At 22.9% G+C, this 17,705-nt stretch overlaps 3 protein-coding genes and 1 long non-coding RNA gene across 7 annotated transcripts; 2 read left to right on the forward strand and 2 right to left on the reverse strand.

Moving 5' to 3' along the window:
* Positions 1 to 830: 830 nt before the first annotated feature.
* Positions 831 to 5,840, reverse strand: LOC100869446 (uncharacterized). Of its 3 annotated transcripts, XM_086912492.1 has the most exons (5): positions 5,301 to 5,840; positions 5,002 to 5,136; positions 3,924 to 4,924; positions 2,454 to 3,840; positions 831 to 2,258 (listed from the first exon to the last, which is right to left on the reverse strand). In XM_086912492.1, exons 1-5 carry the CDS (start codon positions 5,635 to 5,637, stop codon positions 2,137 to 2,139), a joined length of 2,982 nt encoding a protein of 993 aa, XP_086768618.1. In that variant the 5' UTR covers positions 5,638 to 5,840; the 3' UTR covers positions 831 to 2,136. The 3 variants fall into 3 exon arrangements, with proteins under 3 accessions (XP_086768618.1, XP_003698119.1, XP_031775445.1); XM_003698071.4 differs by having other exon boundaries at positions 831 to 3,840; XM_031919585.2 differs by having other exon boundaries at positions 831 to 3,840; positions 5,305 to 5,447.
* Positions 5,371 to 6,476, forward strand: LOC147656956 (uncharacterized). Its single transcript, XR_015293392.1, has 2 exons — positions 5,371 to 5,643; positions 5,750 to 6,476. It is a non-coding gene; the product is annotated as an uncharacterized LOC147656956 (long non-coding RNA).
* A 1,348-nt stretch (positions 6,477 to 7,824) lies between these two features.
* SMC6 (Structural maintenance of chromosomes 6) lies at positions 7,825 to 14,847 on the forward strand. 2 transcript variants are annotated; one of them, XR_015293393.1, is made up of 20 exons: positions 7,825 to 8,131; positions 8,659 to 9,134; positions 9,472 to 9,664; positions 9,798 to 9,950; positions 10,033 to 10,277; positions 10,344 to 10,463; positions 10,554 to 10,684; positions 10,999 to 11,199; positions 11,269 to 11,465; positions 11,757 to 11,903; positions 11,974 to 12,158; positions 12,223 to 12,533; positions 12,610 to 12,829; positions 12,916 to 13,086; positions 13,163 to 13,350; positions 13,436 to 13,601; positions 13,825 to 13,850; positions 13,913 to 14,110; positions 14,181 to 14,314; positions 14,456 to 14,847. XR_015293393.1 is itself a non-coding variant. In XM_012492962.3 (20 exons), the coding sequence occupies exons 2-20, from the start codon at positions 9,027 to 9,029 to the stop codon at positions 14,487 to 14,489; spliced, it is 3,216 nt and encodes a 1,071-aa protein (XP_012348416.2). In that variant the 5' UTR covers positions 7,825 to 8,131; positions 8,659 to 9,026; the 3' UTR covers positions 14,490 to 14,847. The 2 variants fall into 2 exon arrangements, 1 of the variants encoding a protein (XP_012348416.2); XM_012492962.3 differs by having other exon boundaries at positions 13,737 to 13,850.
* A 1,088-nt stretch (positions 14,848 to 15,935) lies between these two features.
* Positions 15,936 to 17,302, reverse strand: CPR1 (cuticular protein 1). Its single transcript, XM_012492995.3, has 2 exons — positions 17,082 to 17,302; positions 15,936 to 16,644 (listed from the first exon to the last, which is right to left on the reverse strand). Exons 1-2 carry the CDS (start codon positions 17,091 to 17,093, stop codon positions 16,006 to 16,008), a joined length of 651 nt encoding a protein of 216 aa, XP_012348449.1. The 5' UTR covers positions 17,094 to 17,302; the 3' UTR covers positions 15,936 to 16,005.
* Positions 17,303 to 17,705: the final 403 nt, after the last annotated feature.

Consider the following 17,705-nt stretch of genomic DNA (forward strand, 5'->3'; position numbering starts at 1 on the left):
TTTTCAATATTAGCAACTTCTTTAACAATAAAAAAAACTAACTTTTTTTTCAATACAAAAACATTTTTTAATCAACCTGTCAATATGTTCTCTTTTTAATCATAATAAGAATAAAATATATTATTATGGGCGCTTTCAGCAAATTTTTTCCTTTATATATATATAAAGGAAGCATATATATATATAAAGGAAAAGACTTGTTGTATATATATATATATATATATATATATATATATAATTAGTTATGATTTTATTTTTTTGGATTATTTATAAAAATTTTTGATATTGTATCAGTGAATTATAATTATCATGTGCATGATGACAACCGCATTATATTGTACTCATATATTTATATGTATTGAATATTAATATATTCTTATATATTTTTAATAAATTCTTAATAATTTTATATCTTTCAAGAATTGATTTTCTATCTCAAAACCAAAAAGTAAAAGTTGATATACAAAAATGTTGATTGAATTATAAACAATTATTATAAATAATTTTATTTATTATAAACAATTTTAGATGAAGACAAGAATGGAATGTAACGGACAGTGAAAAAAAAATTACTTATAATTTAATAAATACGATAGTATGCTCACATTTCATATTTATTTTGGCTTTGTAAAATTTTGTAAAATCGATCTTTCAAAAATGTCCCACGAATATATTGATATTCTATATAATAAATCCAAATGATAAAAAATGATTTTTAATGTCTAAACACAGTTAGAAATAAATTTTGCTGTTTGGTATATGTAGATTGTCATATTTTTAATTAGCTTAATTAAAATTAATTCATAAAAAGAAGAAAAAAAAGTCTCATCTCATTTTAGATCATCTTTTATTAAATTCGTGTTAATTGGATTAAAATGTTTCTTATAAATATATTTCAAGGTCATTAAAAATCGACGATAAGGAAAGATATCATAAGTTTATCTAACGTTAATTCTCAATGTTAAATGAATATATAAACAATATATATCATACAAAAATTCAATAAATTTTATATTATTATTATTATTATCATTTAATTACATAAATCAATATATTATAATATTATGTTATATATCAATATATATAACATTAAATATAAAATGTATTTTAAATAAAATTGATATTAAAAATATTATATTATAACATACGGATAAAAAATATAAAATATATATCTTTTGTCGTATTTATTATTTTATTTATTTTATTTATTATTCAAATACATGTTATAATAAAAATTATATTTATTTACTCTAATATATTTTATTAATATTATTTTCCAATATTATTATTGAAAATGATATTATTTCCAATATTATATGCATTGTTTTGTTTCTTATTATATATATATAAAATTTGTAATTTTATAATTCTGTTACAGTAATAAGAATGTATAATTGTCAAGAAATTCACAATCAATTATCTATTTATTTTCAGCATTGTTAAAAGTTTTTATCACGAAAAATCTAAGATTCTTAAGAATATATTATTATTCATAGATCATGTCAATATATTTTAGACATAAGAATTAAAAAAATTTAATAATTTTATGTAATTCAAAATATGATAAAAATATATATCAAATTATATATAATACTTATTTAACGTGATAAAATAATAGAATTTTTAATATTTATTTAACATTATGAATTAATAACATTAATATATTTAACAGTGATCAATAAGAAAAATTTTCATCAAAAATTATATTATATTTAACATTTTGAATTAAAATGAAATTTAAAATGTAATTAATTATAATAATGCAATATTATTAATAAAGAAGATTAATTTATTCTTCTTACAAAAAAAATTTACTAATATAATTACATTAATTATCTTTAATTGTTAATTATCTTAATATGTATTTTTTTTTTAATATGTATCTATATACTATTAGAAAATATTTTATTAAATTGAAACTAGAAAATAAAATATAAATTGCACAAAAATATGTATCTAAATAATTTTTCAATAGTATGAATCAAATATTGCAACATTTTTTTTACATTATTAAAAATAAAAATTTACTTTTTCTTTAAACATTTTTTCTACTTATATGAAAACATTTAAAAGAAAAGTTTAAACATTATTTCTTATTTAATTTCTGTATAAAATAAAATATCTTATTTTCTTCATTTAACTTATTACACAATTATCTGGTTTCATATATTTTATAGAATGTGTAGTTTCAGTAGATGTAGTACCAGTTGATGTAAGAGAACTTCGACGTGGAATTGCAGGCATAGTAGTGGTAGTATCTAAAAATTCATCATCGTTATCAGAATCAGTATCTTTGTCTTTATTATCTTTTAATTGTTTTCTTGGTATTATATCATGAATATATTTTTCAATCATTTGTCGATTTTCAAATGGAAGGGTATTGATTTTGCCTGGTACATAAGGTAAGCTATCATTCATTTCTTGTTCTTTAGACATTGTTTCAATATACATACGTTGTAATTCAACTAATGCTTCATCCATGAAACGTACATTTTGTTTATGATCTGGCATAGAATTACCACATATATTCAATCCAATAGATTTATATATTTCATCTTGTTTTAAATTTGTAGTGTTTGTTTCTGATTTTATAAAACTTATAGGATAATTAGATTTTTGATTTATTGTATTATATGATGAACCATATGTTGTTCTATATGCATTTGTTGGATCTTCATATTTGTTTAATATTCTGTCTCCAATGTGATTTTGATCATTTTTTTTATGAAATTCTTTAGGTTTTTCTGTTGTGAATACTTCATTAGAACTTGGATGTATACTTTGTGCATTTACATGATGTTTTTGTATGTTTGATTGAATTGTATGTCCAAGGTTTTGCTGTTCATTTTGTATTCCAACATTTTTCCATCTTCCTGCATTCATTAGAAGTTGAGCTAATTGTTGAATTGTCTGTTTAGGTACTGTTACAGATGTTTTTTCATTATTATTAGAAGCAATTCCTAACTTTGCTGGTGTAGATGTATCACAGGGTTTATCAGATATGTAAGTAGTCTTTATATTCAATTGTCGCAAATGTTCATAACTTTCACCTTGACCTGCTAATAAATCATCATCAATATTTTTTAAATTCTTTTTATTCATATTTATGGTATCATAATAACTCATAAGTTGTTCTGCAGTACGGCATTCATTTTCCAAAAATGCAGCAGTTAAAATCATTGCTGCAGTAGGTTCTCTTTGTGTAAATAATCTCCTTCGTGCATGTAAATTCTGGCTTAGTGTTGTTTCAAGACGAGCATTTTCTATTTTTTCTTCTAATTTTTTCTCTATTTCTAAAAATTTTTTAGTCTCAAATATCAAAGTTTCTGTATCTATAGCTCTTTCCATTTCTTTAGCTATACGTCTTTCTGCAGATGATTGAGTTCGAATTTCTGTAGATGCAACAGATTGTAAACCTAATCGTTGCTGAGCTTTCACAAAGGGAGATTGCGATACTGGTCCCAATTTTGACCATATAGTACCTGGCTTTTTTATTGGACTAGATATAGGCGATACTATACCTGGTTTTGTTACTATAGTATTTTGTGCAATTAATTCAATATTGGAATTTGGCATCGTACAAGGTACACGACACGGTTTTGGAGGAACTAGATCTAATTTTGGAGGTGGAGCACCTGGTTTTGGAGGAGGTGCTAAAGATGTTATTGTTGGTTCAGGTAATGGTGGAGGTATTTCAATTTCGGTTTCTGAAGTTTGTTTTGTAAACATAGAAGCATGAACAACTTTTAATAAATCATCCAAACGATTTTCAAGCCTATTTTGACGATCTCTGTCTATATCTAAAAATCTTGTTACCATATCATTTTGTGCAGCAAGAATCTGAAATAATATAGAATTAATAAAGAAATTGTTTATAAATATAAAAATATAAAATATTTTTTTAAAAAAAAATAGTGTCCTACTTTATTAACGACTTCATTTTGAGAATTAATGGCATTTAACATAAGTTGTTCTAATTTTTCAACTTTCTTTTTTCTTAATGGTGCATGTGGAATATTATCTGTATTAACAGCAGTATCTTTTGATTTAATATCATTTTCTGATGGAGTTGGTGAATCTATTAAAAATTCTAATAAACTATCATCATTATATGTTGCATTATTTGTAATTACAGAAATTTCTGAATTTTGCATTCTTAATAGATTTGCTGCTTGTATTGTTTTGTTGTAATTTTCATTTAAATTTTGTGTTTTATCATCATTTTTTGGTAGACAAAAAGCATCATTTAAATTTTGAGATACATCTAAATTTTGAGATGAATGATCTGGAGATAAAGATTCAGTTTTGTATTGTTTTGCATCTATTAAAACAGGTATTTGAGTTGAAAAATTGCTACATGGCTGTTTATACATATTTGTAAAAGTTTGTTCTAAAACAATTTTCCGTGGTTCCTGAGGCATTGCATGATTATTTGCTGGTATTATTGACTGCAATTGATTTTGTTGAATTATATGTTCTAAATCAGAAGTTTGTATCAAATTACCATGCATTGGTACATTTATAGATTGTGTTTTTAAACCTTGATTTAAATTTTGTAGATTTTGTTGAAGATTTAAATTATTTACTAACATACTTTGTTGATTGCACATATAATTTTGTTTTTGCTGCATATTTTGATTTTGCTGCATATTCTCTTGAATTATTTGATTTTGCACATTTTGTACTGTATTTTGAAAGGGTATTTCTCCATAATTATAATTTGACATTAAATGATTTTGTTTATAATTTGGATTTAATCGTTCTTCTGTTGAAAAAGAATTGCACTGTGTTGATTTGCCAGCTATCTGAGTTAACTGTTCATTAGTATTGATAGCTACATCTCTTGTAGGAGAAAAAACTCTATATGGTCGAGCATCGATTATGGTTTCGTTTGATTCAGGAGAATCAGGATATTCATTTTCACCTAATAAAATAATATATATTTTTAAATTTTTTTTAATGCATTCAAAATAATATTTGATAAGGAAACATATTTCTTACATCCTAATGTCCAAGTAGGTGATAATGCTTCTGTCCGATGAAGTGATGGCACAGGTTCTTGAAGTTTATGTCTCATTTGCAAATTTTTATTTGTCTTTATTTCTTTTGAAGGAGATTTAACATTTATTGTTGCATCTAACAAAATAATTTAATTATTAATTATTTTTTTAATAATAAAAAATATATTATCAAAAATAATTAATTTAAACTCTAAATTATTTATTTCCATAATTAAAATGCCAATAAATCAAATAAAATAACAATAGAAATTTATAAATTTTTTTTTCGCTATACTTTACCTACAGTATCTATGCCAATAAAATTATTTTCTTCGATACGTTTGTTTTTAAGAACTCTATCTATTGATTCATAATATTGTTCTACTCCAGCTCGAGTACCAGCTCTTTTAGCTTCGCGATAACAAACTAAAACCTGTTTCATTCGAGATCGACATTGTTTACCCGAAACATTGTAACCTTTTTTTTTCATATATCGTGCAACACTTTCCCAAATAAGTTGTGGTTTCGAAGCATATTCGAGTTGTTTTTGCACTTGTCTATCTGACCATACTGATACTAATAATGAAGTACTTTCAGGAGTCCATTTATATTTAATATTACTTCCAGAATCACTCATTTCACAGTAAATAATATTTATTTTCTTTTTATTAAATATATAGAAATTAATATAAAAAATTAAAATACAATATATTCACAATTTGCTATATATATATTTAACATATCAACAGGTTGCAATATACAAACTCAAATTCACGTAATAAGTAACGCCGAATTCTCTTTTCCTTCAGTGCATACAATCATGCACTCAGATCAAGTGACTCTAACCGACGAATTCAAACTTTAAATCATTGTGCAACAGGTAGTGGGGAAAGATACAAGATATGTAGAAGGCAATACATTTGGATAATATAAACTCATGGAGAAAACTTAAATGCATTTTATAAAAATTAAATGCTTTTTATAATATACATTATAATATTTTTTTATATATTATTATTTTAATATATATTATTATTTTAATTGTATATTTCTTTTTATTTTGAATTTTTTAGAAAATTGAGAAAAAAAAATTATATTTTTTATAAATTTTTTTAAATACATTTGTATTATGAGATATAAGCAAAATATTTTCAATTGATATAATCACAATGACATAAACAATATTTCTATAATTTCTATAATCTATAATTTGTATTTGTTTTTTAACAATTTAATAATTATCTATAATTATTTTATATTTTAGTTTAATAAAAATAATATGAATAAAATATAGAGAAAAAATAGACAAATAATTCATATATATTTATTTATAATAGATATCCAACATTATCTTTTACTCATAAATGAATGATATTATATTTTTCCATTTTTTCTGTTATCTATGTTTCATTTTGACTTATACAAAAAGTTCATAAATTCTTATATACGAGCCATATCTATAAATGTACAATAAAACTTTATTTATGTGAATTTAGGGAATAAACACATTTATATAATTTAACTATAAACTTTATATAATAAAAGTCTAATAAAAGTAATTTCTTTATCAGCTCAATTTTTTGCTCAATAAATAGATGTTTATGTTCATATAAAAGAATTTTCTAAAATATAATAATGTATAAAATATTATAAATATAAAGTATAAATTTGCAAATATAATGTTTATCTATTTAATCTTTAATAAATTAATTTTTTATTTATTTTGTATTGTAGAATATACTTATATAATGTATAATGCATTTTTAATTATATTATATTATAAAGATTATAAGTAGACGAATATTCGATTTATTGTTCAGATAATAAGAGTTCAGATAATCAAATACTACGTAAAATTTTGTTTATATAAATGAAATTCATATATATATATATATATATCTAAGAGATAGATTGTATTTCGATTGTTATGTTTTTACACATCGGTTTTAAAATAAATAATATTATACACGAATTGAAAGAAAAATTTTACATTTATTATATTATGAAATACGAATTATAAAATAATATATTACATAATATTTTGTGAATAATTGATATGAATAGTATACTAATAAGAAAAAAGTTAGAATTCACGAAATTCATTGAAAATTTTGAATTTAGTTGCTGTTGTGATAAATAGAAATTTTGCGAATTATGAATAGCCTTTAAATTTTTGAAAAGATAAAAATTTAGCTTGTTTGCATTGTAATAAGCAGTAAATTCCGTTAAGAAATCTCCTGGTTTTCTTCAATTTGAATCCTGTATGGTTTGTTGTATCAAATATGATGATAAAACGCTTCCATTCCACGCTTGGAAGAGAATTAGTATATTTTTTCTAATAAGAATATGATTTACTATTAGATCATGAAACTGAAAGAAAACCTTAGATCTAAAAAGAAAAATTAGAACAAAAATTTCAAAAAAGAAATTTTTATGTTTAAAATATATTTATGTTTTTAATAACTAACTAACTAACTCTCATGAGTTCAATTTACAATAAAATAATCTTGGCAACTGAAAGTTATTTCATACTTTATTGTACAATGTAGTTTAATATTCTATGAGCGTCAACTTATGCTGAATAATTTTTTCCTGGATTATTAAATAACATAATTCATTATCTATGATCTTCATTAAAGAATATTTGTGATATTTGTGATTATCATAAAAATGATTGTTGGTCATTTTGAATATCAAAACTAAATCTATCATATTGCGATAAATATTTACATTTTTATGAAAGATGCTCTAAAATAATAAAAAATAATAATATTACGTATGCAAATCACGTTATACAAGTAATCAAATTTATTTTATCAAAAATTTTGTTGAACAAAATGGCTGATGTTAATTCCTTTCGTCTTTTATTTCAATTTCAAGGAACTAGATATCGTCTTTTAGATTTGTAATTTAAGAATGGGTGCTAAATTCAAATTGTGTTTCATATTGATGATGAAGAATTTACGTATTATAAATAATATACGTATTGTACGTATTATAAATAATTTAGATTCAATTCAAATTAAATCATGTCTTAACGTAATTGTTTTATGGCTAAAATTATATAAAATTATTATTTAATTCTATTCCAAATAATTAATATTTTCAAAACAAGCGGCTGCAAGAAAAAGGTTAATATCATGATGGTAACTATATATATTTTTGAATATTTATGATAATATATTCAATTTATTCAATTAATATATTCAATTAATATATTCTTATTCTTATCGAATAAATAATTAAATATTATTATATTAATAATATAATATAATTAATTGAATCATGTGGAATTATTTAATGAAAACTAATATAAATTTGGCACGTAATAGTATTTTTATTCTGCAAATGAATTAAATAAAAATTTAACTTTTTAACTAACTTGAATTCCGGTATATAAAAATATATTATTTTGAAATATAAAATTTTTAATGCAAATATTTTTATTCCTTATTTTATTTATTATTTGTTTATGAATATTTTGAAAAAATTTCTGAAAAATTTTTAAGAAAATATTTATTTAATTTATTTTTATTATATTATTAATAAATTATAATATTTTAAAAAATTTTATTATTAATTAAATTAACAAAATTTATATAATTTTATATATTTTCATTAATTCGAATTTTTTAAAATTTAATCTCATGATTATAAGAATTTTTAGTTGTCACTATTGGTTGAAGTAAAAAATGGATACAGAGTATCAATGCTATAAAGTTAGGAGAGTATCTATTTATTTTATATATAATGACAATAAAACTTGAATGGATGCATAGTGTTCTCTGGCGGGAAATGTATGTACGTCGTATTGAAAAACGTTGTTGGAGCAGTTAAGTTATGAATAGAAGAATTTTTGATACAATATTTTGATTAATTGAAAAATATAATATTTCTATAATGATTTAAGATTGTTCATAATAAAATCAATGTTTGTAATAATGTTGGTGTTTATGATACTTGATATTGCGCGGCTATTTGAATAAATGTATAATCTATACTTAGATCATAAACATTTTTGAAATCATGGAAAATAATATAAACAATGAACGAAAAAGAAAATCTACAGAATTAGATCAATTTCAGACTAAACGCATAAAAGAAAAAAAGAATATTTTTCATTTTACGGAAGAAGTAAGTGGTTAGAGTTAATATAACTTTTTAAAAAAAATTAAAAATAACATTTTTTTTTAATATTATTCATAATAATGCAAATATAAAATTATATTTTACAATATAATATTATTTTATACTAATAATAGTTTACATATAACAATATATTATTAGTATATGATAAAATTAAAAAATGATATAATATTTATTTTTATTATTATTTTTATATTGTATTTTTATTTAATTTTAATTATATTAATAAATTTAATTTTTTTTAGATTATTTTATTTTTATTTATATATCTTTTTATTTATATTTTTATATCTTTATATTATATATATAAATATATATTTTATAGTGTAAAACAGGAAAAATAAAGAAAATTCTAATACGAAATTTCATGTGTCATGATGCCTTGGAAGTAACATTAAATCCAAATGTAAATTTTATTATTGGTCGTAATGGAAGTGGTAAAAGTGCAATATTAACAGCTTTAACAGTTGGTCTTGGTGCTAGAGCAAATGTTACTAGTCGTGGAGCATCTGTGAAAAGTATGAATATATTATATTATATAATAAATTATAATATATCATAAATAATATTTTTTTATAAATTGTAATTTTTTTTAAATTGTAATAACAATGTAAATATACAATATTTACAATGTAATATTTTTATATTTAGGCTTTATAAAAAAGGGAAAAAATACAGCAACTATTGAAGTAACTTTATTTAATAAAGGATCTATGGCATATAAACCTGATGTTTATGGTGATTCAATAACTGTTTTTCGAAGTATTGGGACTACATCATTTTATAAATTAAAAAATTGGAAAGGTTTACAAAATCATTTTACATTTTACTGATAATTTTATTTTAATTTATATTTAAATGAATTTCCTTCAAATTTTTTCTATAGGAGAAGTGGTTTCAACAAAACGAACTGAATTAATTAATATATTACGAGCAATGAATATTCAGATAGATAATCCTATTTCTATATTAAATCAAGATATATCAAGAACATTTTTAGTATCATCCAAACCAGAAGAAAAGTATGAATTATTTATGAAGGCAACATTATTAGATATTATTGGTAATAATTACAAAGAAGCTGAATTGATATGTGAACAAGAATATGAAAAATTGAAACAATATAACGAAGTATGTTTTTATTACATTTTTGATATTTTATTTCATATATATTATTGAATAATAAAATTTATTTAGATTTTATCAGAGGCTAGAAAAGAAGTAGAACAACTTAAAATAAATATAAAAAAAGCAGAAGAAATTGATAAATTCCGTGATGAAGTAATTACACTTGAAATGGAATTATGTTGGGCAATTGTAAGTTATATTTTATTATATTTTTAGTATATGAAAATGTTATAAAGCAATGTTATAAAGCATTATCTTTTAATAAATAATATAATATAGGCTATATCTGAAGAAATCAAATTACGAAAAATTGAAGAAACTTTGAAAAAATGTGAAGATAATTTAAAACAACTTCAAGACACAGAATCATCTGCAGAATCAAAAGATGAAGAAATGAATAAAAAAATTCAGTATGAATTGCTTGTATCATTATTTTTACATTATATACATTATTTGTATCATTATTTCTTAAATAGGAGAGAAATTTTTGTTTCATTCATTATTTTTCTTTAATAATTCGTTTGTAAACTCACAAAAAGTTATTTTCTTTTCTGAAAAAAAAAAATTTTTTTTAAATAATATCATTTTTAAAATACATATTTACATCCATTGAATAAATTATTATTGAGATATCTGATCTTCCCATTTAAAAACATATCATAATTTATTATAAAATATTGCATTGATAACTTTTTATATATTATTTTTATTTTTTTATTCATAGAAAATTGAAAGAAGAAATTAAATCTGCAGAAGAAGAAGTTAATAATAATTTTGAAACATATAACAAAGCAAAACAAGAATATAATATAAACAAAAATATACATTCGACAAAAGTACGAGAATGGCGTTCTACTCAAAGTAAAATTAAAAGATTAGAAGATGATATTATTACACTTCGAAAAGAAATTCAACGATTGGAAAGGTTTAACATGATTCTTTTACATTTATGTAATAATATATAATACTATTTTATGCATTATTTTATTTTTAGTGGTGATAATACAGAACAAAATGAAAGAAATCAAATAAAACAGCAATTAATTGATTTAGAACAAAAAATAGATGAAACTGAAGCATTATTAAGGACTAAACAAACTTATCAAATGCACTTAGAAACTGATAAAATGCGTCTTTTGAAAGAAATTCAAGCGTCAAAAATTGAAATCAATAGTTGTGAAAAACGCATAGGTAAATGTCACAATATTTATATATAAAATATTTTATTTATTTAGTTTAACAATTATTAATAATTATTAATATTAATTATTAATTAGCCAAAAAAAAATTTTAACAAAATGATTTAAAAATCATCTAATTATATCATGCAAACAATTTTTTTAATAATATTATATCGTGTATTCTTACTCTACTATTCATGCTTTTTTTATCTTTCATATGATAAATTTTATATACATTATTTTTTATAATATATTTAATTACAAAGAATAATAATATAAATAATACGTTATTCTATTTAAGAGAGAATTAAATTAGATTTAAATATGAGGAAAAAGTATTCTGATAATATATTAACTATATTTGGACGAAATATACCACGCCTTTTGAGAAGAATTGAAGAAGAATATAATAATGGAAATTTTAAAGAAAAACCACGAGGTCCACTTGGTAAGATAAAATTTATTTAATCTAATATAAATAATTGTTCAATTTATTATATGTTTTTATTTATATTTAGGAGCATATATAAAAATGAAAGATCCAATATGGGCTCCAGCTGTTGAAAATTATTTAGGAGCAAATACTTTTAGTACATTTTGTGTAGATAATAGTCATGATGCCAAAGTATTAAATGCAATTATGAAAGAAATTTATTTGAATGAAAGAACTCCACAGATTATATGCAGTAAATTCTATAATGCTGTAAGAAAATTAATTTCTAAAATTTAAATTATAATACATTAAAAACATAAGTTAATATTTTTAGGTTCATGACGTTCGTGCACATTGTACCAAATCACCACATTATTCTAATCTTTTGGATGCAATGGATATATCAGATCCAGTTATAGCTAATTGTTTAATAGATCAACGTGAAATTGAATGTGTTTTATTAATTCCAACTAGTAAAGAAGCAGCTGAAATTATGTCAGATGTTTCTAAAGTTCCACGGAATTGTAAAAGAGCTTTTACTCAACAAGGTGATATGTTTTATCCAGATCCACACTATAGAAGTTATGGTGGATCGCGTGGTTTAAAAGCTAAATTTCTTCAAGTTTCTGTTACAGATACTATTAAGTAAGATTCATTTTTTATTATCTCTTCTTTTCTTTTTATTTTGAATTTTATAAAATTTTTTATTTTTTATGATTAGTGCACTGGAAGAAGAAATTCGTACAATAGATAATGAAAAAAATACTGTCACTAAAGCATATAGAGTAGCTTGTGAAAAAGAAAAACGAACAAGTTCTGAATTAAGCTCTGTTAGTGCAAATGTGACAAAACTTCGTGCTATTCAAAATCAATATAAATCATCAATTAATGATCTAAAAGATAAAATTGAAGCTAATGAAGCTATATCTGTAACAGTGTTTGTAAGTTATATTTAAATATATACATTAATAATTGATATCTTAATATTAAATAATTTTTTTTATATTTTATGTATATTTTATATTAGAAAAATGAATTAAATGAATTAGAAAAAAAATTACACGAAGAAAAATATGAAGAAGCAAATTTGAATAAAAGTGTTCTCAAATATCAAAAAATGGTTGAATCTCTAGAAGAAGAAATTAAACGCCATAGAGAATTAAGACAAAATTTAGATTCGAAAATTATGCCTTTGAAAGTATGTAAAAATCATAATTTATTTATTATATATATAATCCCCTAATAAATATATATATATATTATTTCTCGTATAGGAAAATATAAAAGAATTAGAAAATGAAAAAGAAGCGTTGCATGCAAAGACACGTTATACTGCAAAAAAACTACAGACATTACATCAAGCTTTACAGAATGCAACAGCTGAATTTGAACAACAACAAAGATGTACAAACAAAGCTGTGTGTGATGCTACGAATCGATGTAATAGAATAGATACATCAAGGTTAATAAAAAAATCGCGAGTTAAAAGATTTTTAGAAATATTAAATTAATTTTTTAATATTAAACAAAATTTAATATTTTTTCAGATCAGTTAACGAAATTGAAAGATTATCTAAAGATTTAAAAAATAAAATTTTTGAAATAGAACGACAATTTGGTACTATCGAAGAATTACGTAGAGAATTAAAAGAAAAGGAAGCAAAATGTGGTAAAGATTTACATTTGGCTTCCAAAATTGAGAAAAATTATCAAGTAAGTTACAAAAATTAATAATAATAATTATAAATATATAATTTTATATATAAATAAATATATTTTACTTAATTATTTTACTTAATTTTATTAAATTACTATGTGTGTATGCATACAATATATATATATATACAGTTGCATCTAAAACGACTAGAAACTCGAAGAGATTTATTTTCTAACATGAAACAAAAGTATGGAGAAAATATTAAAAATTCATTTTCAGATGTTCTCGCTTTACGAAATAAAAAAGTACGTATGCATAATTTTTATTTAAGAGAAAAGACCTTTTTTAACTTAATTATTTTTATTAGGGGATTATAAAAATTGATCACGCACGAAAAGTACTTGAACTTGAAGTATATTCGCCGAACGATAATAAAAGTCCAATGAATGATGCAAGATCATTATCAGGCGGTGAAAGATCATATTCAACCGTCGCTTTTATCTTAGCTCTTTGGGATTGTACTGGTTTACCTTTCTATTTCCTTGATGAATTTGATGTTTTCATGGTACATACATACTTATAAATATAATTTTTTAATGAATATTTAATATAACATTAATTATTATTTTAACTAGGATAAAGTAAATCGGCGAGTCATAATGGATATTCTTTTGGATCATACTAAAACACATCCACAAAGTCAATTCACTTTTTTGACTCCCTTAGATACATCCAATGTTTTTGCAGAAGATTATGTAACAATACATAAGTAATAAAAAATTAATCATAATTAAATTTATATAATTTTAATTTAATAAAATATAATATTTTTGAAATATAAATGAATAAATAAAACGAATAATTTTTATGTAATATATTTATATACTAATACTTACATGATAATTTTTAGGCTAGCTTCTCCAGAAAGAGGAAATCAAGAATAAAAAACAAAACAAACCAATTTTTTCTTAAAATATGATTTATATTATTATTTGCGAATGTTATATTAATATAGATATACATTATTATAGTTATGATTAAAAGACAAAATATTTTATAATTAGATTTTAAAAAATAATATTTGTTCTATTATATTGATTAGATTATATGATTATTAGAATTACAAATACAATAAGGACAAATCTTAGTCAATTTACAAGTATATATGTAAAGTATCTAATTTTGAAATATTTTTATAGATAAATGCACATAAATATATAAATAGTGCAAAATATATTTTTGTACGTACAATATATATATATATAATTATAGTTTTGTTAAATAAAATTAATTTGAAAATTATATATATATTTTTATTCTCTCTTTCTCTCCCTCCCCCCCTCAAAAGTATTAATAGATTATTATTTCACAACTATAACAATATAATAATTCATTAATTATAAATACTATTATAATTAATGAATACCAAATAAATTTTAAAAGTTTACGAAAGAGTCGGATAATAAGTAGATCAAGGTTTGCACCATTGCACGAATCTGGTTCGCTTGAAGTTTCCGATTAACGCAATGGCTCATATTACGTGCATTCCACATCAACAGTGCGTATAAAGGCATGGTTATATTGTGTAATCAGTAACATTGGCACTGGCAGAGAAAGTGTTGGAGACCAATGACTGCCCATGAATTGTTAATGAAACCATCTCCTTAACGAATGATAAAAAAGAAAATTGAAAATATAAATATAAAATTTTTGTAATTATTTTTATTTTGTACATTTTTTTAATTTCATGTAATACTTTGACACAAATTTATTTTTTATAAATTCTTTAATTTTTTTTATTTTATTCTTTTATAATTTTTTTTAATAATATTTTATTCTATTATATATTATATATTTATTTCTTATTACATATTAAAAGTATAATATGAATGTTTACAAACAAGTACTTATGTGCATATACAAATACAAATTTGAAATTTTACAATATTCTCGCTTAAATTTCTTTAACATTATAAAAAGATAAATTTAACCGATTAATCCATCAAAAATAATATATATCGAAATGCATCGAAAATATGTGCATATTTTAGATCATATATTAATACTTTCTAAAATATTTCTAAAATTTAAAATTATAATTATATATAGATAATAAATTATTCTTTTTCGGATTGATCATATTATGCATGGTATAAAGAAAAAGTAAATAGAGTGCAAAAATAAATAAAAAATATCGATTAATTTTACTTGTATCCACGTCACCATCATTAAATGATTAATATATAATATGATGCACGTATATAATGGTCAAATATCTCGTTATTGAAAAAATTCAAAGGAAAAAAATATTAAAATTTATAAATTAATAAAAACGAAGTGAAGAATACATAATAAAAATATGAAAGAAGTGAAAAAAAATTGGACAGCCGTTTTATGTACTTGCTAAAAAACACCATACTTTATTCGACAAACATTATTCCTAAAAACAACAGATCGGATTCAGTGGATTAAAGCTGGAGCTGGAGCGGCATAGGCGACGGGGGCAGCGGCAAGTTTGGCAACGGGGGCGGCATAGGCGAGTGGAGCAGCGGCAACTTTGGCGACTGGGGCAGCATAAGCAACTGGAGCAGCGGCAATTTTAGCAACAGGAGCGGCATAGGCAACTGGAGCTGCGGCGATTTTTGCTACTGGAGCAGCATAGGCAACTGGAGCTGCGGCGATCTTTGCTACTGGGGCAGCATAGGCAACTGGTGCAGCGGCAGCTGCTTCTTTGCGCACAACTGCGTTGAATCCGTTGACTGGATCAGCGGTATAATCGACAGTGCGTCTGGTTCCGTCAGCTTCGATGAGGGAGTAACTGCCCTGGACAAGATCTCCATCACGGGTTTCCTGCTGGCTCTTGGCATCACCAGTCAAGCTGTCATGTACATCATAAGCGTAACTGTATTGAGGATGAGGGTCAAAATCAGCGTCTACTGCTTTAGCTACCACAGCTTTAGCTACAGGAGCCGCAACTACTGCTTTGGCTACTGGGGCAGCCGCTAACGGAGTTAAAGGCACACTGGGAGCATATGCCAAAGGTTCCGTCGAGATGAATCCTGCGTTAGCAGATGCTATGAGAGCAGCGAGGGCAATGAACTGTAAATAAATTTTTTATTTTTTAAAATTATTTTGTTAAATAAACAGATTTATACAGAATAAAAAGAATTTTATTTAGAATGGATTAATATAAATATTCTTTGATTCTGAAATTTTTAAATAGATAATGAAAATAAAAATTACTAAATTCACTATAATATAATTATTAAAATTGAAATTATATTCTACTGTGAATATAAAATAAAAAAAGAGTTGTTAAATATATATATCAAACAATTTGGATCTCTCATTTAAGAAAGAAGAAAAGAAAAGTACAGAAATATAAATAAAATTATAATTACTTTACATTGTGTTAATTGATAAAAAATAAGTATGAAATAATATGAAAAATTTTGATTTCAGGCATCGAGGTTTTAATAGTTGCAATGAAAAAGTGTCTTCAAAATAAATTACGATTATTTCTGAATTCGTAATACCTTGAAGGCCATTGTAGCTTGCTTGATTGGAAGATCTCTCGATCTGTCTGTCTGTGATGCGAATGATACCGCAGACGGGTGGTTTTCGGCTTTTATACTATGCGACCAGGACCCACGGGCACGCTGACGTAACTGGGTGACGGTACCTTCGACGGTCACCCGATTTGCGGCCGCAGAGTGGCACAAAATTGAGCAAGAAATCGGACCACGCCCAATACGAACAATTCGATCGACAACGATAGCTGTTGGACCATCATGAACACCATGTCGACTAGGCCACGTCCTTGCCACGAGTTACTTAATCCTTCCTTGGACTTCTCTTCGAGGGAAACATGTTATCAGTTTTCTTTTTTTTTATCTTTTTTTGCATTTATATTTGTGTTTTATATTATATTATTTTTTCTTTTTTTAATATTTAAAATATATAAAATTAAAATTAAAATTATACAATTGTTTGCATTTATTTTTAATTAAATTATTTATTATTTGATTATTTCTAATAATTTATTTATTAAAATATTCCATATTTTTGATAAAATCAATAATGATAGTAAAGAAATTATACAAATAAAATTTAAATTTTGTTAATAAAATTTTAACTTATCGTTTTAACTTAGCGTTTTA

Source organism: Apis florea, unplaced genomic scaffold, assembly GCF_048593485.1.
Source record: "Apis florea isolate Af1SG1 unplaced genomic scaffold, ASM4859348v1 contig_3391_pilon, whole genome shotgun sequence".
NCBI classification, from domain to species: domain Eukaryota; kingdom Metazoa; phylum Arthropoda; class Insecta; order Hymenoptera; family Apidae; genus Apis; species Apis florea.

Bases quoted from the DNA above. Each gene is read 5' to 3' on its own strand.
- LOC100869446 (XM_003698071.4), bottom strand. From the start codon at position 5,637: ATGAGTGATTCTGGAAGTAATATTAAATATAAATGGACTCCTGAAAGT. The intron at 4,925-5,001 runs GTAAGAAATATG...TTATTTTATTAG, and splicing joins ACCTACTTGGACATTAGGAT to GTGAAAATGAATATCCTGAT. The intron at 3,841-3,923 runs GTAGGACACTAT...ATATTATTTCAG, and splicing joins AAAATGAAGTCGTTAATAAA to ATTCTTGCTGCACAAAATGA.
- SMC6 (XM_012492962.3), top strand. From the start codon at position 9,027: ATGGAAAATAATATAAACAATGAACGAAAAAGAAAATCTACAGAATTA. The intron at 9,951-10,032 runs GTTTACAAAATC...TTTTTTCTATAG, and splicing joins TAAATTAAAAAATTGGAAAG to GAGAAGTGGTTTCAACAAAA. The intron at 14,315-14,455 runs GTAATAAAAAAT...GATAATTTTTAG, and splicing joins GATTATGTAACAATACATAA to GCTAGCTTCTCCAGAAAGAG.